Source organism: Erinaceus europaeus, chromosome 17 (genome assembly GCF_950295315.1).
Source record: "Erinaceus europaeus chromosome 17, mEriEur2.1, whole genome shotgun sequence".
Classification (NCBI taxonomy): Eukaryota; Metazoa; Chordata; class Mammalia; order Eulipotyphla; family Erinaceidae; genus Erinaceus; species Erinaceus europaeus.
In genome coordinates this window covers 64,148,066-64,173,088 of record NC_080178.1, presented here as the reverse complement: position 1 = coordinate 64,173,088, position 25,023 = coordinate 64,148,066, and the positions used below count along the sequence as shown (strand labels likewise).

General features: G+C 53.8%; 1 protein-coding gene across 2 annotated transcripts; it reads right to left on the bottom strand.

The window, feature by feature from the left end:
* Window positions 1–334: 334 nt before the first annotated feature.
* On the bottom strand, window positions 335–25,023 carry STARD10 (StAR related lipid transfer domain containing 10). Of its 2 annotated transcripts, XM_060176873.1 has the most exons (7): window positions 24,783–25,023; window positions 24,091–24,401; window positions 4,913–5,060; window positions 4,238–4,341; window positions 3,560–3,677; window positions 853–905; window positions 335–714 (listed from the first exon to the last, which is right to left on the bottom strand). In XM_060176873.1, the coding sequence occupies exons 2-7, from the start codon at window positions 24,295–24,297 to the stop codon at window positions 469–471; spliced, it is 876 nt and encodes a 291-aa protein (XP_060032856.1). In that variant the 5' UTR covers window positions 24,298–24,401; window positions 24,783–25,023; the 3' UTR covers window positions 335–468. The 2 variants fall into 2 exon arrangements, with proteins under 2 accessions (XP_060032856.1, XP_060032854.1); XM_060176871.1 differs by lacking the exon at window positions 853–905 and having other exon boundaries at window positions 24,783–24,914.

The following is a 25,023-nucleotide window of genomic DNA, read 5'->3' as shown; positions in this document are numbered from 1 at the left end:
AGGGGGCCTCCTCTAGACCTGACTGCAGTGGAGCACCAGGCATGCCTCCAGCTCTCCCAGCAGCCAGATGGATGCAGGATGGTGCACTGCACCTAACCAGTCACTAGGGGCTGGGGGCCACCCTTCTGTTAACACAGGCCTGAGGTCTTTAAAATGAATTGGGTTGCTGCCCTGGTCTGAGCTCTGAAGCCCACAACCCACAGCTCAAGGCTGGAGACCTCTCCCTTCCCCTTCTGGGCTCCCAGCCCATGAACTGGACTCTAGTCCTTAAGCCGAACGCCACACAGCAGCAACCTGTCTGGGAACAGTGACGGGAGCAAGGCACGGTGATCGCTGAGGCTGAGGGATGGTTTATTAGGGTTGCGTCCAGTCCAGCTGCAGTGCCGAGTGGGGAGGGGAAGCACGCGAGGGCAGCCCCGCTCCAGTCCGCCCCAGCTGGCTCATCTTGGTCCTTGTCTGCGCTCTGGCTCAGGTGAGCGAGGTGTCATCGTCGCTGCCCTCGCCACCGGCCCCACTCGAGCGCTCCTCTCGGCTCTCGGCCACTGTGCTCTCGTCGATATTCTCCAGCGAGTCCGCGTGCTGCACTGACAGCTCCGACAGCGCCAGGCTGGGAAGTGGGCTCTGCTCCGGGTGCAGCCAGGGCTTGAAGTGTGGCTGATGCTTCTGCTTCCACTCGGGGTACTTGACGCACGCCTTGTACATCTTCTTCATGGCCTGTGTGGAGGAGCCCAGGTCCAGTCAGAGGTGAGCGTGGCCAGTTGGTCCCTTCCCCCTACAGGTTCCCCCAGACCCGGGAGGGGGCGAGGTTCGGATTCCACCCTTCCACCCAGCCAGAGTCTCCCAGTTGCTCACCTTGGGAGCCAGGAACTGCGAAGACTTATTCACCACCCACTTGGGTAAGGAGCCTGAGAGGGCAAGGGAGAGGAGTGAGGAAAGAAATGAGGGGAAGAAGAGGAGTGAGGAGTCCCCCTCCTCTAGGAGTGTGTCAGGGACTCACTAACACTCATCTTCCTCATTCCCACCACCCACATCCTCAGGCTCAGCACCCACCCCAAACCCCATGCTGAGCCCCAGAACTGCACTGAAGAAAATCAAAGAGCCAAGGGAGATAGCATGATGGTGATGCAAATGGCTTCCATGCCTGAGGCTCCCAGGTACCAGGTTCAATCCCCAGTACTACCATAAGCCAGAATTGAGCAGTGCTCTGGTAAAATAAATTTTAAAAAATAATAGTAGTAATAACACAGGGCTGAGGAGAGAGCATAGTGGTTATGCAAAAGGCTTTTGTGCTTGAGACTCTAAGGTCCTAGGTCCAATCCCCATCATCACCACATTAGTATTCTGGTCTTGGTCTAAAAATAATAGTAATAATAACACAGGGCTGAGGAGAGAGCATAGTGGCTATGCAAAAGACTTTTGCTTGAGGCTCTGAGGTACTAAGTCCAATCCCCATCACCACCAGATCAGTGGTCTGGGTCTCAGTCTCTCTCTAATTAAAAATAAAGTAATTTTAGAAAATAATGAGGCTGGGGGCTAGGCAGTGGTGCACCGGGTTAAGTGCACATAGGACTAAGCAAAAGGACCTGCACAAGGATCCTGGTTCAAGCCCTCCACTCCCCACCTGCAGGGGGGTCGCTTCACAATTGGTGAAGCAGGTCTGCAGGTGTTTATTTTTCCCTCTCCCTGTCTTCCCCTCACCTCTCAATTTCTCTCTCTCCTATCCAACAACAACAACAAAAATGGAAAAAATGACCACCAGGAGCAGTAGGTTCGGAGTGCAGGCACTCTGGAGTTTATAGCGGTAACCCTGGAGGCAAAATACATAAGTAAAGTAAAAAATAATGAGGGCTGGAGGGATAACCTAATGGCTATGCAAAAAGACTTTCATGCTTGAGGCATCAAAGGTTCCAGGTTCAATCCCCAGCCTACCATAAACCAGAGCTAAGCAGTGCTCTGGTGAAAATAAATTAACTAAATAAAAATAATATAAACAGTGTCCCAGGCTGCGTGTGAGTTGAATACTGACCTCTAAGCTCCCAGCCGGCACCTGCCCTCTTCCCCGCCCCTCACCATGAATGCTGAGCCTAAGCCCCTTGTCCTGGGAGGCTCTCTGACAATATGGGCTTCTTGGCTGGGTGCTAGGACCAAGTTTTCCACCTGGCTCCACCTCCAGTGTCTACTCTGCCTCTGGTACCCAACACAGAGCAGGAGGTGTGGGGAGCCCTGGGCTTGGGCACCCTCAGCAAAGATGCTCAGGGTGTGCATACTAAGTCTTTGTCAAGTGTCTGTAGAGATGCTCTGGTCACTCACATAACTCACTCAGAGTGACAGTGACACCAGCCCTGGGCCTGGGAAGGTCTCGGTGTCTGAGTGTTCCAACAGCATGCCAAGTGCTAACAGATCAGAAATAGATGAGCTCACCAGTGACAGATGAAGCAGCACCAGAGATGAGGAGAGGTGCTCCTAGGCTGAGGGGGGAGGGAGGCCTAGACCAGGAGGTAGGAATGGAGAAGGTATGGGAGGGACTGTGAGAGCCCAGGAGGCAGCACTGAGGGTAGAACACCAGACCTGCAAGCATGAGGTCCTGAGTTTGATCCCTGGCATCATATGCACCACAATAGTACTCTGATACTCCCTCTCTCATTGGCAAATAAATTATATATATATACACACATTACCAGGCTCAAGGACCAGTCCCTTAGTCCCTACCTGCAGAGGGAAGCTTCATGAGCAGTGAAGCAGTGCTACAGGTATCACTCTTTCTCCCTCTCTATCTTCCCTTTCCTCTCAGTTTCTCTCTGTCCTGTCAAAATTAAAGAAAAAAAGGAGGAGGAGGAGAATCATGAGGAAATCAGTGTTTGTAAATAACCCTTTCTGGTAGCCGTCTGGACAGACATGCTGAGTGTGAACAGAGATGACAACTTCAGCCACTACTTAGGAGGCAGAGTCACAAAGACTCAAGTGACTGGACCTGGGAACCAAGGGTGGAGGAGCCACGGGGACAGCCAGATTCTGGGTGTGCAGGGGACAGAAGCTCAGAATGGGCAAGTTAGGAGGGCACATGGTGAGTTCAACAGTAGATGCATGGAGTCCAGGTCCTAGAGGACAACCTGAAGGGGGCGTCCAGGGAGCCAGTGGCCACAGGGAACTGGATCTCAGCAGAGAGGAACATGGTCATCAGTCCACAGAAGCTTTGGGAGCGGCAGAGCCCTCCCATGAGTTCAGAATGACTGCAGATGAGAGCCAGCAAAACAGACACAGTGAGAGTGGCCAAGGAGTGTGGGGCAAGGCAGAACAAGCTGGGGGGGGGGGCGGAGAGGTGGCGGTAGGCAGAGCCCAGACAGGTAGCCTCAAGCTCCACTCTGGAGCAACCATCTTGGCCCCTGCTATTGAAACCACTGTAAAGTCTCCAGCCTTGGTTCAAATACTGTTGTGAATGCAATTGCTCCCAGATATAAACTCGCTCCACAGAAGCACTTCTGGGTCCTGGGCAGGTCAAGCCCCTCCCCAGCAGTACAGGGAAGGAACCAGGGGGAGGCTGCCAAAGCCAAGCCCTCACCTTTGGGGTCCACCTGGGCCAGGTAGGTGATGATGCAGCTCTTGGGCCCCGTGCTCTGGATGAGGTAGCCCGTCTGGATGGACACAGCTCGGACCAAATCTTTCCGAGGTGGGTATTTCTGCAGGTGGAAAGGATAGGAAGGTGACACTTAGGATTGGAGTGGGGTGGGTCTTTGTGGACACAAACATGCATATGGTCCATCTGTTCACCCTGGTATCTGCTCCAGGCCTGATATGGGGAGTGGAGAAGCCAGGCTAGTTCACCCTTGCCCCCCCCCAGCTTTCCCTGAAGCCCCCAGTCTGGAGTAGGGCTCATGTGCACATATGTGGAAGCCTGTAAATATACATGCGCATCTTTGCCCAGGCCAACTGTACCTGCCTATCATGGAGATCGAGAGGCCAGACCCACAGAGGGCCAGAGGACCCCACCTCTCACCTCTTGCTCCCCACTTACCCACAAGCCCATCCTAGAGTCCCATGCCCTTCCCGTGGCCCACGCCATGACCCATGCCATCCTCTCCTGTGAGGCTGAGCCTCCAGCAGGGGGAAGGAGCTGACATTCCTCAGTCTGGGCAGGAAGGAGGCATGGTGTCTGGCAAGATGTCATGGGGAAGTCGCAGCAGCAGCCAGAGGCTGGTACCTTCCTCTGCCCACCCCACAGGGAGGCAGGTAGACTCACGGGATGTTTGACTGAGTAGTTCATGATGATGTAGTCAGTACCCATCGGAAGCCAGGAGCGGAGGGTGATGACATCACGGTTCTTCAATGGCTTTGGACACCTCCCTGTGAAGAGAAAGTGGTAATTCAGCCAGCCCACAGTCAGTCCACCAGAGAGGGAAGACAAGGCAGAGGCCAGAGGTGCAGGGGAGTAGGGTCAGCTCCCCAGGTCCAGAAGGCACCCCCCACACACACACACACCCCAGACCACAGTACCACAGCCAGAAGTGGGAAAGAGAGCAGAATTCTCTCTGTCCTGCCTCAGCCCCTCACACCCTCACAGGGCCCTGGCCTTGTTCCCCTGGCCTTTCTGGGGAATGTTCTCATTCTTGAAGGGTATGGGCAGTGTGTGCACCCCTATGGTTGTGTGTGTGACTGTGTGTACACGGGTGTCTGTGTAGAGGCCCTACATAGGAGCATGGGTGTGCACTCTCAGGGCATGTGTGCTTGTGTGCCTGGGAGTACACAAGGCTGTCAGAAGTCGGTGCCTTCCCCAGGGCAGTGCTATCCCAGCTCTCGGGACTCAGGACAGCCCAGCCCAGCCCAGCCCAGCACTATATCCTTCCTTGTGGCAAGAGTGGGAGCAGGTGGTGGGGGCTGAGTGGAAATTGAGGGGCTGGGGGCTGCGCCTGCTCACAAGAGTAATAGCCCACATCGGCGTTGACCGTTAGGCGAGCGATGTCGAAGGTCTCGATGACGTTGCTGTCCCACTTCTTTCGGTACTCAATGTCGTGGAGGACATCATAGAGGGTCTCGGCTGGCACGTCTCGGCACTCCATCCGGCACTGTACACAGAGGAACAGACAGACAGTGGTCAGGGTCACAGTGGGCTCGGGCCTGGTTAGGAGGTGGCAGGGCTGGCAGGCAGAGCAGATGGAGAGGAAAGAGGAAGAGAAGGAGGACAGAGAAAAAGGCCCCACTCAAGCTGCTAGCAGAGAGTCACTTCCTTCCTTCCACAAGCCCTAAGGAGCCCAGGGGTCATTGTGCCAGCACAGACAGCTCCTGTGTTCACAAGCCATCTCCCCCACTCGGCCCTCACCAATCTCCCCTTTATCTCACCTTCCCCCCCTCCAAGAAGCCTCCCTGAATTGCCTGCCAGATCTCTGGGCTTACACACTGTCTCCAGACCTATGCCTTCCAGCACCTTGCAAACATCTCAGCTAGAGGCTCACAAGTGATTCAGCCCAGAGCCCTGTCTGGACTCATATGGAATGACATGAAGGCACAAGTGAGTAAACAGATGTTGAAATGGGTGGTTTCTTTCCTCCATCATAATTAGCAGCTGGCCACAGCACACTACTTGTTCTTTTTCTTTGCCTCCAGGGTTATCGCTGGGGCTCAGTGCCTGTACTACAAACCCACTGCTCCTGTGGCCATTTTTTCCATTTTATTGGATAGGACAGAGAGAAATTGAAAGGGGAGAAGCAGATAGAGATGGGGGGAAAGACCTGTGAAGTGATCCCCCTACAGGTGGGGGACCTGAGGGCTCGAACCGGGATGATCCTTGCCCGGGGATTTTCGTACTATGTGCACTTATCCCAATGCACCATTGCTCACTCCTTTTTTCTTTTTCTTTTTTTTTAATATTTATGTATTTATTCCCTTTTGTTGCCTTTGTTGTTTTATTGTTGTAGTTATTATTGTTGTCGTCATTGTTGGATAGGACAGAGAGAAATGGAGAGAGGAGGGGAAGACAGAGGGGGTAGAGAAAGACAGATATCTGCAGACATGCTTCACCGCCTGTGAAGCGACTCCCCTGAAAGTGGGGAGCTGGGGCTCTAAGCGGGATCCTTACACTGGTCCTTGCACTCTGTGCCATGTGCGCTTAACCTGCTGTGCTACCACCCGACTCCCTCTTTTTTCTTTTTTATTCAATAAACATTTTGGGGCTTTTTATTAGCATTATCCTCCAAGAATGCTTCAGCTAAGGCAGAAAACAGCTGAGAGTACTTTAATTTAACCCTCACAATATCTCTGTCAGAAGTCCAAGAAGAAACTTGAGGCTCAGAGAGGTTAAGTCACTAGGTCACCCCACCAGTAAGTAGTAGAGCTGAGAATTAAACCAGATCACGTGTGGATTTTTAACTAGATCACATGTCTGAGCAGGAAATAAAAGCAAAACTGGTTTTCCTTAAATTTGCATCTCAGCAAGACGAACGTCAATCTATGAGCTGCCCTGTGACTTTTTTTCACCTAAATGCCTAAACTCCAGTTTTCTTGTGTCATTTAAAAATGATTATAAGAGACCTACATGCTTTCTACTAAAAGTGGGATACAGTGGCCAAGGAAATAGCTCAGCTGGTAGAATGTAGGACTTGCATGCCTGGAGCTCTAGGGTTAATCCCTGGCACCACCTATATCAGAATGGTGCTCTAGTTTCTCTCCATGTGAAATTCTCTATCCCATATTAAATAAAGAAACATCTTGGGGGCCGGGTGGTGGCACACCCAGTTAAGTGCACATATTACCAAGGGCAAGGATCTGGGTTTGAGGGCCCCCCTCCCGTTCCCCACCCGCAGGGGACCCACTTCACAAGCAGTAAAGCAGGGCTACAGATGTCTCTCTTTCTCTCCCTCTCCCTCTCTCTATCTTCCTCTCCCTTTTCAATTTCTCTGTCCTATCTAATAAAAAAATTAGAAAGGAAAACTATTTAAATGGCTGCTGGGAGCTGTGGATTCGCAGCACCAGCACTGAATCCCAGTGAAAACCCTAAAGGCAAAAAAGAAAGAAAAGAAAATCTTTTTCTTTTTCTTCCACCAGGGACTTTACTGGGGCTCTGTACTTGCACAACTCCATCACTCCCAGTGGGCATGCGTTCTCTCTCTCTTTCTCTCTCTCTCTCTCTCTCTCTCTCTCTCTTCCCTTTGCCACTTGTGAAGCTTCCCCTGTGCAGGTGTTCCCATGTGGTGGCCAGGGGCTCAGACTTAGATTCTCCCACATGGTAAAGTATGCACTTACTCTTCTTCCTCCCCCAAAGTAAATAATCTGTTAAATAAAAAGAAATAAATATATGAACAAGGGAGAGATGGGCTGGGGAAACAGCATAATGATTACACAAGAAGTCTTTCATGCCTAAGGCACCGAGAACCCCAGATTCAACCCTCAGCCCCACCATAAGCCAGAGCTGAACAGGGCTCCGACTAAAAATAAATAAGCAAATAATTGATATAAGCAACTACTGATCTACAAGGGTGGGGTCACACTACCTACTCCCTCATCTTGGGAAGAACTGTGGTGGCACTAGTGGTGGTGAGAAGCCAAGGAAGGCTACACCACATACCTGTTGAACACTCAAGCACCAGTGAGCCCTGGCCACACAGACTTTACTTTGCACAAAATCTATAGCACAGCTGAGCAAGCTAAGTCACACCAAGAAGAGAATAGCACCAGACCCAGCCAGGACACACGTTCTACGGGGCTGTAGCCGCCCAGCCTAAGAGAGGAACTGACAGGGCAACACTAACACCTCAGGACACAACCACCAGATATGCATGTGGTCTTGGACTGCAAGCTGGCTTGCACCCAAGAATACAATAAAGGACATATTCAGGACAGATGTGGGCGTGGTCTGAGTATTATCTGTGCTGAAATTTTACCAAGACTTAACAGTGGAAATTGCTACCTGCAAAAAAGAAGGGGAAAAAATTTTTAAAGCAGGGCAAGGGTAGGTAGCATAATGGGTAGGCAAAGAGACTCTCATGCTTGAGGCTCCAAAGTCCCGGGCTCAATCCCCCACACCACCACAAGCTGAAACTGAGCATTGCTCTGGAGACAAAAATAAAATAAAATAAAATAAAATAAAGATTACGAAACAATGCATAGCATACTATGATGACTTTGTTTTCTTTACAGCAGTTTCCTTCTCTATAATATATAGTCCTGCTTCTGCAATAGTGGGGGTGGAGGACTTTAAAGGTCTCCTGGGAGCCAGGTGGCACACACCTGGTTGAGGCACCATATCAACATGTGCAAGGACCTGGGTTCAAGCTCCCAGCCCTCATGAGGGAAGGCTTCATGAGTAATGAAGCAGGGCTGCAGGTGTCCCTCTCTCTCCCTTGCTATCTCCTCCTTCCCTTCCCTTTCAATTTCTCTGTCTTGTTCCAAATTAGATAAGTATTCTTTTAAATTTTGTTATCCTGAAGATTCATACAGGTGCACTTCCCACATGCCAGTTGCTATGAGTGGCTTTTCAAACGCATTCATTACATATGGTATAGAGCTTCATGTGGGGGAGAAAGAGAGCAAGAGATAAGAGGGATGCAAGTCCAGAGCTCTACCAGCTGCTTGTTTCTCTGTTGCTCCATCCGGTGCTTTACACACTCGTCATCATCTAATCTCACAGTAATGCTCGGGTATTAGCCCCATCTTAAAACCAAGAAGAAGAGTTCAAGGATAGACTGCAGTCTGCAGACTTATCGTGTGGCCCTGAACCAGCTACCCTCTGGCTGCTTTTCTGCTCTGAGAGGAGCACTTGACAGCCCCTGGTGCCCTCCCTGCATGGAGCAGAAGCATCAGACATGAGGCTGTGGCCTGTCTTGAAAGGCTCCCAGTCCCAGGAGGCACCAAAAGGACCATGGAAGCAGCTCTAAACCAATCGGGGGTATGGTGGAGGTGGTCATTGTGATCAAGTGAGTGGGCACAGGGCTTCAAGAACACCTGAGTCTGGGAGGTCGGGGGTCTGCACCACAGTCCTGGTGGAGCCACCAAAAGTACAGCCTCCAGAAACCCAATGAGGGGTTCTACCTGCTCCAGGCCCCAGGTATAGTGCAACACAATCCCCAAAATTCATATTCCACTTATTTATTTATTTATTTGAGAAAGGAGTGATTTCATTCAGTACCAGAAAGTAAGGAAGTTCTCAAGAAAAGATAGAGCTTTGCCCAGCTGATGAAGCGACTGGCTGGGGGTGGGGGGTACCCACTGTTTCCTTGTCAGCCCCTCAGAGGGTGCTGGGCTTCCTCTGTTTCAGCACTGAGAGCCCTGAGTGCTGGGGATGTCTGCAGTCACTGGCCCTGGCCAGCGGCTACAAATGGGACAACCCGTGTGTTAAATAATGATGGTAACATTATACTCCACCGAATGAAGTAGGAAGCCAAAGTACATACGAGTGTGAATGAATGCATTTAATGTTTGATGAGTAAGGAGGTCTTTACATGGTTTCCAGCTTCTCATCATATGCTTGTTAATTACAAAGGGAAAGCGAGTCACTTTGCAGCAAAGAAGCCTGCAGATACCACTTTAATCAAGCGATCAAAGTGAGCATCCTCAGTAACAGGGCAAGTTGCAACTAGGTGTGGCCTGATAGGACATAAGGAATAGAAGCACACAGGCATCACTTATGGGACATTCCTGCCAAAGATGAATCATCTCGCTCTAACCTTGAGAAAACATCAGGCAGTGGCTGGGAATACTGCTCAGCTGGTAGAGTGAAGGACTTGCAAGCCTGAGCCCCAAATGCTATGTCTATGTGCACCAGAGTGTTGCTCTGACCTCTTTATCTTGTATGACACAGGTAAAATAAATCTTAGGGGAGTCGGGCAGTAGCACAACAGGTTAAGCACAGGTGATGCAAAGTGCAAGGACGGGCGTAAGTATCCCGGTTGGAGCCCCCGGCTCCCCACCTGCAGGGGAGTCACTTCACAAGCGCTGAAGCAGGTCTGTAGGTGTTTCCCCCTTTCTGTCTCTCCCCCTCCATTTCTCTCTGTCCTAACAATGACGACATCAATAACAACAATAATAACTACAACAATAAAACCACAAGGGCGACAAAAGGGAATATTTAAAAATTTTTAAAAATAAGGCAAAAATAAATAAATAAATAAACCTTAGCAGTGATTTACTTTAATAATTCCATAAAAACACAGACAAAACCCAAATGAAGACCACTTTATACATTAACTGGACTCCAAGTGTCAGGGCTGTGGAAGTCAAAAAGAGTCAGTGGTACTGATCTAGACTGAAGAACACCTGAGTGAGTGGATTAGTAAGTGACTGAACTAAGCACTGGGGGGAGGGGGAGGGGTAACATTCGCGAGGCACCTGGAGCTCTGTCAGCACCCAGACACCTACTCCCAGAGCAGCCAGGTGCTGCTCCACACACAAAACCCTCACTCTCCTCCCCAAACTCCTGAACTCACCCTGCTCTCTGCCCTGCCCTTCCCTTCATGGCTTCACTATGCCCAAACAGAAAACTAGTAACAGGGCAAGACACCTACTCCCAGAGCAGCCAGGTGCTGCTCCACACACAAAACCCTCACTCTCCTCCCCAAACTCCTGAACTCACCCTGCTCTCTGCCCTGCCCTTCCCTTCATGGCTTCACTATGCCCAAACAGAAAACTAGGGTTTAAGAGGCTAAGCAAGAGGGGCCGAGTGGTAACACACCTGGTTGAGCGCACATGTTACAGTGCAAAGACCCAGGTTCAAGCCCCTGATCCTCATCTGCAGGGGAAAAGCTTGACGAGTGGTGAAGCAGGTCTACAGGTGTCTGTCTGTCTGTCTGTCTCCCTCTCTCTCCCTCCCCTCTCAAATTCTGGTTGTCTCTGTCCAATAAATCAAGATAATTAAAAGAAAAAAAAGAGGCTAAGCCAGTCCCCCACCGAGGGTCCCTGCAGCAAGAATCCTGCACAGACAGAAAGCCTCCAGGTCCTAGTCTAGAAGCTGGTCTGACCCTGCAAGTCCTTAGATGTTTTATTGTGGACTGTGGGGCAGTTAAGTGCAGTGAGTACAGACACACACTTTGTGGGTTAGAATCCTGACACTCTGGGCACCCCCAGGCCAGCTGCTTTCACTGCTGGGGTGCAGACTGGGAAGGGGCCATTCTCCCTGGGGCTCTCAGATGAGGGCTGTGTGGTGGTATCTGGGCCCAAGTCTCTGAGAGGGAGCAGGGAACATAAGCTGCCCCCACAAGACACCCAGCTAAGAGTAAACTCTCCACAGTTCCTCTCTAGGAAAAAGAGGAAGAAGTCACTGGCTTCCTGAGGGAAGCAAGTCAGCAGTAGGGACCTGTGTGGAGGAGGGCCATGGGGTGGGGAGTGAGAGCCCTGCTGTAGTGGCCATGCTTCAGGTGCACACGCCATGGGAGGCCTGGCAGCCACCCCCAGAGAGTGTCATGAGCACACACACACACACACACACACACACCCATGCTGGCCTGGCTCTTTTCACAGACCCCAGGAGACAGCACAGCTCTGCTAGACAGGGAAATGACAGCCTGCGTTATCTCTGCTCACCCCAGCTGCAGCCACACCCACCTCAGAAAGATGCAGTTCTCAGAGGCTCTCACAGAAGGGGTGGCAGTGGTGGGGGCGAGGGAGGGCAAGCAATGAGTCATCAGAGTACCCCAGCAGGTAGACTTGTCACCAGGCCCCACAGCCATTGGATCCTGGGTGGATCAGTCACTGTCCTGATATCAGGGAGACCTCCTCCAATGAAACCCAGACAAGGGTAGAAGGGGTGGAGGTGTCAAGGCTACCGAGCAGGGAGGTTGGTGTGTAGCTATTCCACAGCTGAGGAGACTGAGGTCTGGAGGAAGCAAGTGGCACCTGAAACTATGTGTCCCCTGTCCTCTGCACTCTCCAAACCCTCCAGGGCCAGAAGGTCCCAGACATGCAGGCGACCATGGCAGACTCTGAGGGCCCATGAGTTGGGCCACCCTGGGCTCCGGTCTGAGCTCCTCCCCCTGAGCACAGGGCTGAGCTCTCCCGAGTCTCAGGTCCCTGCAGTGAGAGAAGGAGGAGGAGGATGATGGCACTGTCTGAGGGCGGGCGGTGACCGCATTCAATGAGAAGGCGTGGGCGTGTGATGGGCCTGCTGGTACTGCTACAAGCATCAAGGGGAGTCCTCCAGCCCTATTTAGATCCAGGCCATGGTGGCCTGGCAGTGTGCCTTTTGGGGCACTTCCTGCCTCACCCTGCCCTCCCTTTCATCTCTTCACCCCTTCCTGGAGTCCACTGTGCATCAGGGTGGCAGCTAGTGGGAAAGCAGACCTGGAGATCACCTCCAAAGAGAGTCTGGGGGCAAGAGGAATGCACAATCCCGGCAAAGCATGATCAGGGGCAGGGTGACGATGTGGGAACACAGACCACTCAGCCTAAAACAAGGAAATAGGCTGCTAGAAGGAGTGAAGGCATTTCAGGCAGAGGTACGGGGACTGTGAAGGAGGTTTTGGTCAGTGTGTACAGAGCAGGGACAGAGCCCAAGCAGTGTCTCTCTGCCTCATCCTCTACCCCCCCCCCTTCAGGTTCCCACATTCCAGGAGGCCTCTCCATGCTGGGGTTAGAGGAGGAGGGACCTCCACCAGAGAAACAGAAGGAGGCCTGCAGTAGCTCCAGGATGGAGGGAGACAAGAGAACAAAGCCAGGTCACCTCCAGGAAAGGTCAAAAGCCAGAGAGCTGACAAGCAAACAAGTAGCCTGCAACCTTGCCTGAGGCCTTGTGACACACGGACAGTCCCAAAGTCCTAGGGGCCCAGGAAATGATCCCTCCTACCACCCCTTTGTGGCTATATGCTACAGGGAAGCAGAGGCCCAGAGGAGAGTACAGGTCCATCTGGGCTTAGGAACATGCCTCTGGCTGTGCGGGCAGCTTGCCAAGTTGCACTTGAGCAGGTGGTTTTGTAAAAGGAATGAGTGCTAAGCAAGTCACTCTCTGCCAAGCAGAACCCTGTTCACATCAGAAGAAGGTGTCCCAAGGGAGGGAGGGAGGGACACTCACCAGCAAGTCAGTCACAGTCCACACTAAAGTTAAAGCCTCAGAGACCACTGCTACATGCTCCAAACCACTCACTAACTTGTGTCCCACACAGGCAGAGCAGTCCCTGAACTGTGCACACCCTGGGGGCTGAGGTTCAGGCCAAACACCACTACCAGCTGCCAGGGGCACCAGCCTGCATATGTGTCCTCTATCACCCACTTTATAGATGCAACAAGGACAAGGAGCAATGCACAAGGTGAAATGGTGAGGGGACAGGCAAGGCTGGACAGTCCTGCCACACTGAACCCTGGTGCCCTGCAAGCTTCCCACTAGCCCTCACACTCTCTTCCCAAAAAAACAGGTACTGAGGTGCAGGGACTGGCTTCAGGTACTTTGTGGTCAGAGCTCCTATGACAGCCCCTGGGGGTAACCTAACTTCCTTTCTCCTGTCTCCGTGGGTTCTGACAGGTTCTTCAGCCCCTGCTCCCATTGCTGACCCAAAGACCTGGTGGCCCCATCTATTCCAGGGACAGCAACCCTGAAGCTTGAAGACAGAATTTAGGAGAGGGGTGTAAACAGGAGGTCCTGGGAAGGCACTGCGGGTGGGTTTTGAGGAGAAAAGGCCTTGGAGCCACTCGCTGGTCCTCCACTGTGGGAGTCCCAGAGATTCAGAGGCCAGGGTGTGTATTCTGCCAGTTTGGCTGCATTGGGAACAGCAGCAGGAGAGTCCAGAAGCCAGAAGGCAGGTGGGGAGCCAGTGCACAAGTGGGGCCCTGGGCTTGCTCCCCAGCCCTAGCATCACACACATACCATAGCTGTGATCTGGCCTCTCTCCTCATCTTTTCCCTTAAAAAGACCTTTAGTAGTTTGTGACAGCTGAAAAGAAGTAAAGTTAAATTATACAGAGGGGGGAGTCCGGCAGTAGTGCAGCAGGTTAAGCACAGGTGGCACAAAGCACAAGGACCGGCGTAAGGATCGTGGTTCGAGCCCCCAGTTCCCCACCTGCAGGGGAGTCACTTCACAGGTGGTGAAGCAGGTCTGCAGGAGTCTGTCTTTCTCTCCCCCTTTCTTCCCCTCCTCTCTCCATTTCTCTCTGTCCTATCCAACAATGACAACATCAACAACAATAATAATAACTACAACAACAATAAAAAAAAACAAGGGCAACAAAAAGGAAAATAAATAAATAAATATTTAAAAAATTATACAGAGGGGGCAGTCACCTGGCTAGCTTAGTCGACAGAGCAAGAGACTCTAAACTGCAATGAGGTACCAATTCATCCCTGATAAAATACCAAAGACATAAAATTCTCACAATGTATGAGAATGTGGTAAAAGCTATTTCATGATTAGTGACAGCAAAAACTGGCTCTGCTGCTCTGAAAAACAAATCTGCAAATATTTCTAAAAAATCATTAGAATATGTCTTTTGACTCAGTTCCTGGAATCCTCAGACCAGACAGAACTCAGTATTCAAGGGGGAACATACAAATTCAGAAAAAGTGCCCTGCTACCAGACTCGTGACTAATTATTGCATTTGTAATTAGCAAACCACACTGGTGAACAGACTGTAATAACCAGATGGGGGGTCCAGCTGGTCAAGGATTGGTGAGGTCCTAACGCTCAGGGAGACCACCATGGGGACTGGGGAGTCAGGCACCTCTGAGCCCAGAACAAGCAGGGCAGGCAGAGCTAGCTGCCTGACAGGTCATTTTGTAGAAATAGGAGAAGCCTATGGAGATGTGATGTGAGGGAGCCCAGATGGGTTAAGCGCACATAGTACTATGCGGAAGGATACACGTAAAGATCCGGTTTGAGTCTCCGGCTCCCTACCTACAGGGGGGTGGGTCGCTTCGCAAGCAGTGAAGCAAGTCTGCAGGTGTCTTTCTGTCCCTCTCTCTCCCTCTCAATTGCTCTGTCCTATCAAATGAAAATAAAGAAGAAAAAAAAGCCACCAAAAGCGGTGGATTTGTAGTGCCGGCACCGACCCCCTCCAATTAAAAAAAAAAGAAAGAAAGAAAGAAAGAATAAAAGAAAGATGTGATGTGAGATGAATAAAAGAGGATATGGCGTGAACCCAGTCTCATAGGTGAGGCAGGAAGGAGCCAAGGAAAAGTATTACCTCAGGAATGGAGGGCCTCATTTTTACATCATCTAAACTATCTATTTGCATGTGTGTGAGGGAGCAAACTCTGGCACATTCATTTCCCCCATGTGCCACCTCCCCAGCTGCAATTTTTTCACTTTGGGACTCTTGCTCCTGTTGATACAATATAGCTTGTACAGGCTGGGGAAATCAGGGCCAGGGGAATGGCACAGAGGTAAAGAGACTGCCTCCCTGGCTTGCGTGTGCAAAACCTTGGGTTTGATCACTGGCACTGTGTTTAAAGAAAAGTATAGGAACTATACACTTCTAAGTTAAGAATGCTTTCCTGGGTCTGGGAAATGGCTCATCCAGTGAAGCATGGGCCTTACAAGCATGAGTTTTGGGTTCATACCCCAGCACCACAGGGGAGCACCATGGACAGCAGCATGGATGGTGGAGCTGTGCTCACTTTCTCATTCTGTCTCTCCACTCAGTAAAGAACATGAAAATTGGCCTAGGGAGATGTCTCAGTGATGATACTGTGAATGCATCAGGCTACATTTCAAAACAAATGCCAAAGGAAGAGGGGAGAGGGGCAGAGGTCTTCCAGAATCCCTAGGCCCTCATTCCCTGGACCTGGAAGCCTGGACACCTGGACACCTGGACACCTGGACTCATTGCTGGGATCTGCGGCTGTCAGACTGCGAGAGCTCAGCCTCCTACAAGGTAACCTGAGTTAACAAGGATGGAGGCCCAGGAAATGGAGCCGTCCCTTGGGTGCCTCACGCTGTTCATTCACTCATCCGTTCAGCAGCTGTGAATGGCACGCCGGGCTCTGTTTGAGGGGCCATGCAAACCCATCTCCTTCTGGAAGGCTTGTGAATGATGGCTCAGAAAAGTGCAGTGGAGGCGACAGTCTGAAAGCCAGTGTGACTCAGAGTCTATCCCTAAGGCTCTACTTGAGGGGGAAGGGACCAAGGGAAAGCCCGGTGAGGCCTGGCCCTAGCAGCCACTGCTAAGGATAGCATATGTGGGGCATACTCAGAGCAGATCTCCATCCCACCTCCGGACTGAGGCTTCCCACCTGCAAGATATGTGGCCTCCTTTTCTGAAAGGGAGGGGATCTACTGGCACCCACCAGCCCACCTTCTGCCCTCAAACTGGGTGCCCTAAGACTGGGGCGAGTGAGTGTCCCTGAGCTGGCTCCTTCCAGGCTCTCCATACAGGCCTGAGTGACTCATCCCTCCTCTGCCTCCTCCTCCCTCCCGCTCCTCACCAGCAGCCTCCCTGGACCTCACCTCCATCCTCCAAGCCCCAGCCCTCCAAGCCGCTCTGGCATCCCTGAAGCTGACCTCTGGGTCTGGGCCTCGAGCCTCAGAGGAGGCAGGGAATGAAGCAGAGGAGGGAGAGAGTAGGTGAGCCTGAGAGGAAAAGGAGAGAATGGAACACCAGTGAGACATGAGGAGACCAGGCCTGACACACAGACATGAAGACAGAAGACAATATCCGGGAAGGAGCCAGCTCAGGGCACTCACTCTCCCCAGCCTCAGGGCACCCAGTTTGAGGGGAGAAAGTGGGTGTGGTGGGTGTCAGAGGCAGCAGTTGTCTTGTGCTCTCAAGTTGTCCAATAAGCTCCACATATCCTCAGCACCTCCTGTGTCCGCCCCGCTGGCTGTGCCCGCTGCCGCAGCATCTACCCAGAGTCCACTCCCTCCTGCTCTCCTCTGCTTGCTTCTGGCCTCACCTTCTCTGCCTCCTTGCATTCAGAAACATCCTTGCCTCTGGTGGCCTGAGCCCGGAGTCAGTCTGTCCCTATAGGCAGAGCTGTCTAGAACCCAGAGCTGATGACAGCACTGCACCTGCTATGGGGTCTCTCTGCCTCTGGGATCAAACATGACCCCCCCCCCCAAATCCTCCTGGCCCTGGCTGCTCCTTCCTGACCCTCAGCCTGCAGCTCTGGCCCTGGGTGCTCACTGAGGGGTTCACCTATCCCTCAGCCTGTCCCCTGGGTCCTGCTGCCCCCAGGCCCTGTGCTGTCAGTGCCCCCACCTCCCTCAGCCCAGGTTGTGCAGCAGGGTTGTTCCCTCCCCACCAGTCTCCCCATGAGAAGGGATCCTGGTCCCCAGCACCAGCACAGGGGTTGGCAGAGCAAGTAGGAGGCACAAGAAGAGATTTATTGAATAAATGCTTGGAACAGTGGGGAGAAATGGAAGAAAGGAGATAAGGAGACCCAGAAAGGCAGAGGAAAGAACCAAAATACAGGGTGAGACAGCACAGCCTAAGGGGAGGCTCTGAGAACCTGGGAGGCCCAGAGACAGGACAAGAGGCTGGAGGGAGTCAGGGAGGGGAAGTCGGGCAGAGGCCGAGCTGAGCCAGGGGGCGGGTGTACCAGGATACAGCTGAGGAGACATAATTGGATCAGACACAATTCTACTGCAGTGAGGGGGTGTGACTCACTCAGAGTAACGCCAGACACAGAAACATACACAGTCTCACACTCAGGGGCACACATACACACGGCCTTAGCACATTTGCTCTCTTTCTCTCTCTCAATATAAGTCTGTCCAGTGCCTGCTCCAGGCCTGGTACCTGGGCAGCTGGGAGGAGGCTTAGAGTCCACCTGGCCAAGGACCACATCGCATTAAGTCATCCCCAGCCCAACCCCACACACAGAAGGTCCAGGCCAAGAAGGCCAGGCCCCATCCCAGCACCCTGTCCTCACAATACCCAGTTACCATCTGGTATCTTATTCAGTTACTGCCGGCTTCTGTTTTGCTTGTCTCTCCACTCAAGATGTAAACCCATAACAACAAGGTCTGATCTGTCTGGTTTGCCACCAGATTCCTGGGCATAGCACAAAACTTGGCAAGAGCATGTGCTCAACAAATGGGTTTCAAATGAATGAATGTTGGAGACATGCAAGGGAACTCCATCTATTCTGGATGTCAGGACTCTGCCTTAAGAGTCTTCACTTCCCTCCTCCAGTGTCAGGCCCCAAGCAGTCTGAGAGAGTCTAGAGACAGAGGGGAGTCTAGGAGATGGTAGGAGATGTCACAGAGCCAGGGGGCAGATGCAAGCTGGGGTAGGAAACTCAAAGGATGAGATAAAATGACCCGGGGAAATAGCCAGGGAAATGGCTCACTGAGTAGAGAGTAGGACTTACATGCCTCAAACTGCTGGTTCAGTTCCTGGCACTGCAGATACCAGAGTGGTGCTCTGGCTTTGACTTGTCTCCCTCTTGCTCTCTGTCTCATGTGAAACTCTTTCATATGCAATAATTTAAAAAAAAAAAAAAAAAGGAAATGGTCCAGGTACCAAAGGGAAGACCAAAAGTGGTACTCACTCTCCATTTCCTGTGTGTGTGTTTGTCTGTAGGCTTTGGTGACCCACCCCAGGACATAAGAGGCTAGAGACATGGCAAACAGCAAGCACCTGTCTTGGGGAGCCCCAGTGAGAAGCAAGAAGGCACCTGCTTGGTGGAAAGCCCCAGCTGTGTGTGCTGCCTGGCCCCAGCTCTCTGCACTGACAGCTGACACAGCTCTGTGTTCAGTCAGTGTGAGACCCACACATAGTTACTTCCATGGCCTGTGCTCCTGCAGCTGCAGGAGTCCCAGACATCCAACTCATGAACAGAAGCACCTAGGGGGGCACAGAAGCCCCTGGCCTGAGCAGCAGTACCCTCACGTGCTGCTGTAGTACACTTAACTGGCCAGGCCAAGGGCACAGGGCAGAAGTCAGGACTGGTATGGGGTTTCTGTTCTGCCTGCCTTGTGGGCGACCTGGCACCCAGGCCTGAGGTACAGACTGCAGAAGCCCAGTTGAGGTCCTAATGCCAGGCCTCTGGGGTCACGGCGCCCCTGGCCCTGGTGCCAGGAGGCTCAGTCAGGCATGGAAAGACAGGGAAAGAAAGAAAACCCATCTGTCTCCAGGGCTCCCTCCTTTCTCTCATCTCCTGAAACTTTAAAGACTCTGCTGGAAACTGAGCTGGGGCTCGTTAAAGTTTAAACACCAGAGCCTGGGGAGCTGGGTGTGGAGGGCACACAGCCAGCTTGGGGACTGAGGACTCCTCTGGCCCCTGTGGGGACAGTGACTGGAGGTGTCCACCCCTCACAGCTCCCACTCCCAGCTTCCTCACCCCTGGGGCAGGCCCCACAGGGCTGCACACACGCCAGCTTGCACCCCAGCCTGTGCAGCACCTGGCAGCTTGCACACTGCCAAGCACCATGCTGTAAGCACATTCCAACTGTGTCCTTCCTCGTCTCTCCAGATGCAGTTCCTCATTCTGGTTCCCACAGCCCCTGCTTCAACGTCAGTTCCAACACATCTATAGGGAGGGGTAGAGTAGTAGCCTCCCCTACACCCCAGGACCTCAGAACCCGAGTCTCAGCACCGTGGTCTGACTGGCCTGGCATCCTGAGTTCTATTCAAGGCTCACACTGATCTCCCTGTGCTTCCCCGATGCAGTGTCCTCCTGCCTCCTTGGCCTGCACAGTGGCTCTGGTGGAATGCCCCCACACCAACAAACATGCATTCTTCTTCCTCCCAAAAACTTCACAGGGACTCCCCAAACACTCCTTGGGGAAGACTCTCCTGGTCCCCAAGGCCAGCTCAGAGACCCCTGTGAGCTTCCACAGTTCCTGAGATGAGGGTCCATCCCAGCACTCAGTTGGGAGCTCCTTGCAGGCAAAGGCTTACATTGATGCCACTCTGTCCCCAGCCTCCAGCACACGGCCAGGTGGAGAGGTTTTCAGTGACAATGACACCAACTATATAAACCAATGAACAAATGACAGGCAGGCAGCAGCACTATCCACATCTCACAGGTGAAGAAACAGATCTAGGTAGAATTGGGGACTTGCCCAGGCCACCTGGCCTGGACTCTGAACTCCTGTGTCTGCTAACTTCAAGCCTCCAGAAAGATCACCCTCAAGTCTCCAGCTGCCTCTGGTTGTTCCCTCCCCTGAGGCCATGCCTGAAGACGAAGACCTGGATGAGGAGAAGCCCTGCACTCTCCTCAGAGCTTATTCCCTGAGGACAGTTCTGGAGCCACTTCCTGCAGGCATCCCCAGCCAGGCAACCTAGAGTCAGTCAGGAAAGGGACTCCAATGCCTAGTTTGGACCCCCAATGCCTCACATGAACTGCTGGCACAGCCCAAGGCCAGGACAACCTCTGCAGGTCACCTGCCCTACAACTTCCCCTTGAGGAGGAGAAACAGCTCCTGGGGGTGGGGGGGGGTGTGTGTGCGGAGAATAAGTCTGAACTGAGCACCAGTCCATCCTAACACCAGGTGAGTCCCTGCCCTACCACCAAAGTCACATGGCAAGGAACAGAGTTCAGTCTAGCCATCCGAGGGCCTGGGTTCTGCTCCTGTGCAGTCATTTTCTAACTACTGGACTAGATAAGGGATGTCCTGCTCATAGCCTCAGTTTCTAAATCTGTTGGAGGGGCTGAGAGACTCAGGCCACAAGATAGGAGTGTAGACTCAGTGGGGAGAAAATATATCCCAGACCCTCAGATGACACTGTCTCTCTCAGGGGAGAAGAGGTTCAGCTGAAAGGATAGAGGCCAGAGTACTGGCCAGAGCTTAGGACCCAGGGGCCTTGGGTTCCCTAGAGGAAGGGGAGGGGCCCCTGGACAGGAAGTCAGAGCAGACAGGTCCCCACTACCCCACTTCCGGTGACAAAAGGAACCTCAAATTCTCAGCCACACTCCCCTCTGATGACCAAGCCCCTTGAGCCCTGCCCACCTGGTCTACTCCTGTCTCTGTAGGCTTCCTGGTTCATCAGTCAGGCAGCAGGCCTGGGTTACCTGGAACTGTCTGTCCTTTCTCCACTGGGGTTTGCAAATCTTTGAGGCCAGGGGCCAGTGTCGGGATCTCTCACAGCTTGCCAAGCCTAGGACTAGGCACACAGCAGCATGGGATATGCCATCTCGTGTTCTCTGTCCCCAATTCCTCATCCCTCTCTCAGGGGCCTTAACATAGACACTGAGATCAGACTCTGCAGTTAGGAGAGCCTCACAGTGCAGAGGGAGAAGCAGCCCAGAGAGGGGCAAGGGCATGTCCACCGTCACATGGTGAGAGGATGCCACACCCAGGACTAGACCCCACACTTCCTTCTCTGCTAACCCTGTCTGAACACCTGGAAGACGCCTAGTTCTTCTTCTTCTAGCGTTTGCCATTTTTCCGTAGCCAGTCAACAGCGTCAGGTTGAGCCTGATGTAAAGTTTCGAGACCTCCTTTGAATCTGGAGAGGTGGCAGTTGACTATGTGGGTCATAGTCTGTCTGTAGCCGCAGGGGCAGTTCGGGTCATCTCTGGCTCCCCAGTGATGGAACATAGCGGCGCACCGGCCGTGGCCTGTTCGATAGCGATTGAGGAGGGCCCAATCATAATGTGCTAGGTCAAAGCCGGGTTGACGCTTGCAGGGGTCTGTGATAACACCTAGTTATGCCACTTGGCATTCATGGAAGCCTGGCCTGGGGACCGAGACTCAGGTTCAAGTTCCACAAAACCATTTCCCTTGGACCCAGGATCCAAGTTCAGTGTCTGACTCGAGGCAGGAGGCTGACCCTTCAGGAACTGGTATCTGCCTTTTTACCAGCATCCAGGGCTTGGGCCCAGGCCAGGAGGGGCAGAAAAGGAATGTGGCCTCCATCCAGTCCCTTCCATTTGTGCTGGCTCCAAGGCTGAGCCCTAGATATTGGGGCAGGTGATGAGGTCGATTAGGAGATCAGCAAGGTGAGCCTTATACCTCCCCCTCTCCTTATGTCCCCCCCCCATCACAAGAACAGGGCACATTCTGTGCCAGCTGACCATCCTAGCAAGTGAGCAGGCCCAAACAGAAGGGATCAGACACTCCACAGCCCCGGACTCCTGGAGTGACCCAATCATTGCTGGGGACTCTGGCTTCAGAACTGTGTGTGACCTTGGCAGGCTGTGCCCCTCCCAGGCCTCAGCTTTCTCAATGATCAAACAAGAGTGGAATAAAGAGTACACCATGTCATTCAAAGAGTTATTGATGGGGTTAAATGCCATCATGTTGACTAAGAGGTAAACCCAAGCAGACAGGGGTGGGAGCACTGGAGGCCACTGTCCTGGGTTTCCCAGGTGACATCACCTCCTAGCCTCAGTTTCCTCTTCTGGAGTGAGCAGGATGGCTGGGGACAGATAAGCTGGTGGGAAGAAATGCTTGGCACAGCTCAGGAAGCCTGGGACTTTGTCAAGGGAGCACCCACAGACTCCTGCCCAGCCATCCAGAGCTGAATCCCTGTGCCAAGGGGTCAGGAATATGGCCTGCTCAAGCCAAGGCTCCAGCCACTGCTTGGGCCCCAGTTCTGCTCACCTGCTATCTCCAACCCTCCCTCCACTGTAGGGTAGCAACAGGTAGAGAAATAGGCTGTGTGGTTAGAGATCTGGGTTATAAGCCTAATTCTGCTGGGACCTGACGGTAGACCCTGGGTTAGTCCCTGACCCCAAGTAGGTGGAGCATCCTCAATGCACCCCAGTGGGGGGCTACAGAAGAGACAAAGCAGAGACCACCAAAGGCCACTTAGGATCTCTGACCCTGTCCAGTCTGAGAGCAAAGATGGGCAGAGTTCTGGCTGCCTTGGAGGGCAGATGCTCTGGTCCAAAAGTCCATGACACTCCAGTTTCTCGAAGACCCATCCACTGCCACAGAAGATTGTGTGGCAAAGTGTAATCTAGTCATCAGGGGTCTGGTGTGGCAATCAGATCCCCAGGCCCACCAACTGCAGTCAGTCCTGGACTGGACTGGGTTTATTCATTAACCAAGCCAGATGGTGGTGGCAGCCCCGCCCTGTTGACAGAGGGTGGGGGGACTGGATTTGGTTCAGCCCTTCCCTTGCCCTCACTTCTGAGAAACCAGGCACCCCACTGCACAGGACCAGACCACTTGCAGGAAAGCCACTTCGCCGTCACTGACTGTGCTCACCTCTCATTCACTTTGTTCCTTCCTCCCATCCTTCCCTCTGTCCTTAGCCCTGCTCTGTCTGTGTCAGACACTGGGGACTCAAAAGAGGGAGAACATGTCCCTGTCCCCAGAGAGCGCCAAGCTGTCCTCCCCTTCCTTGTTTCTCAAACTCCGACCTGAGCCTGGCCACCTTGGGCAGAGAGCAATCAGACAGCCAGTGCAGACAGAGTCCTGGAAGAAGGCAAGGAGTGGAGCCAGAAGGCCACATGGGGCTGACGGACAAGGCTGGATGTGACTAAGACAAAGGGAGGCAGACAGACATGGGGCCTGAGCAGGAAGGTTGGCCAGCTCCAGCCCTGGTGCGAGGCCAAGGAGTCTGAGCAAAATCTAAGAGCAGGAGCTGCTGGTGGAGACAGAGCAAAGCCCCCCTCTAGTCCAGTGTCCAGTGCCCTGTTCCCACAGGGCTCTTCCCATCCAGGTGAGACTGACCCTATACAAAGGGCTCTCCCAGCAACTCCAAATGTGTGGCCTCTAGGCCAGGGTTTTCACCAGCCTCTGTCCCACAGTCTGGGGGAGGGTATCTCAAACCTGCCCTATAATGGCAGAGGGAAGACCGGGAGGTGGGGGGGGGGGGGCATGAGGAATGGGGCTGCTTGCAGCTTTGCATCTGTGGGCCTCCTGGGGCCCACTCCTCCTCCAACCCAACCCAGTCTGGCCCTGCCTTCAGGACTCCTGCAGGAGACTCTGGGATCAGCCAGGGAGTGGGAAGAGAGGAAATGAGGCAGGAAGGAATCAGGTCCCTGGCACCCCAGGGTATGGAGCCAGGGGAAAGAGACCCAGTTCTGGGCAGAGGAGGGGAGAAAAGGATTCAGCATCCCAGCTGCTCCGAGCAGAGGCTCAGGAATGGTGACTCCCATAGAGGGGCCTGCCTGACAAGCTGCCCTATCTCTGGAACAGGCAGGGCAGGCATACCCCCTATCAGGGCCTCGGTTGACCCATCTGTATGATGGGGACTGCTGGCTGCCCAATCCGCTTCCTGCAGGGCAGCTCTGCCAGCTCGGGTGCACGGTGCCGCAGAGGGAGCACCTGGTCCCAGGTGTCCTACCTTGATCTTGTGCAGGGGCCGGTCCACCTCCACAGCCTGCACCCACACAGACACGCCGGCCTTGCTGTAGGTCAGATTCCAGCCGGCCTCTGCCTCGCACTCGGACCGGAAGCTGCGGAAGTCCTGGTCGTCGGGCACCTGGACACTGTCGCGGCCCAGGAAGGGCCTGGGCCCGGGGGACTCGGTGGAGGATGCTGACTTCTCCATGGGGAGGCCTGGGCTTCTGGCCCTGATCCGGCTCTCCTGGGTCCTCCAAGGAAGCTCCGGCAACGTTGACGCCGCTGCAGATGCTGACGCCACCTTCCTGGGACCTGCAAGACCGGTTTGGGGACCCGAGTCAGCGTGCTGGGGGCGCGGGTGGGGCTGTCCGGGGGTCCCGGGCGGGGGGAGAGTTCGGGCCAAGCAGGGGGTGGCCCCCGGGTGAGGACGCGCCGACTCAAGGCAGTCAGGGGCCACCCGGGGGCGCCCCAGGATCTCCCGGGGGCTGGAGGGGAGGCTGTGGAGCGTGTGCCAGGGGACCCGAGAGGAGGCCGGGACCCGAGGGGACTGGAGTTGGCGGGGCACCGCGCAGCGCTGGCCGGACCGGTGCAACTAACTCTGCCGCGGCGCGGCGCGGGCGCGGGGCGCTTGGGGAGCGCGGGGGGGGGGGGCGCGGCGCGGGGGGGCGCGCGGTGCGGGGAGCGCCAGCTCACCTGTGCCCGCCGTTTCGCCGGGCCCACGGGGCCGGGTGGCAGCGCCACCGCCGCTGCCCGGGCGACAGGACCGCTGGGGGCTCCGGGGGAGGAGCAGTGGGTCTTGCCGCCCGGCCCCGCCCCGAGCCCCCCGCCCGCCTCCCGCCTCCCGCCTCCCGCGGCTAGGCTCGGGGCTCCAGCTCCGCGGGCTGGGAGCTCGGTATTTTCCAGGCTGCAGAGGTAGAGCTGACGGCGCCCCAGC

Bases quoted from the DNA above. Each gene is read 5' to 3' on its own strand.
- STARD10 (XM_060176873.1), bottom strand. From the start codon at position 24,297: ATGGAGAAGTCAGCATCCTCCACCGAGTCCCCCGGGCCCAGGCCCTTC. The intron at 4,342-4,912 runs GTGAGCAGGCGC...TTCTCTTCACAG, and splicing joins CGATGTGGGCTATTACTCTT to GGAGGTGTCCAAAGCCATTG. The intron at 906-3,559 runs GTGAGGGCTTGG...TTGCCCTCTCAG, and splicing joins GGCCCAGGTGGACCCCAAAG to GCTCCTTACCCAAGTGGGTG.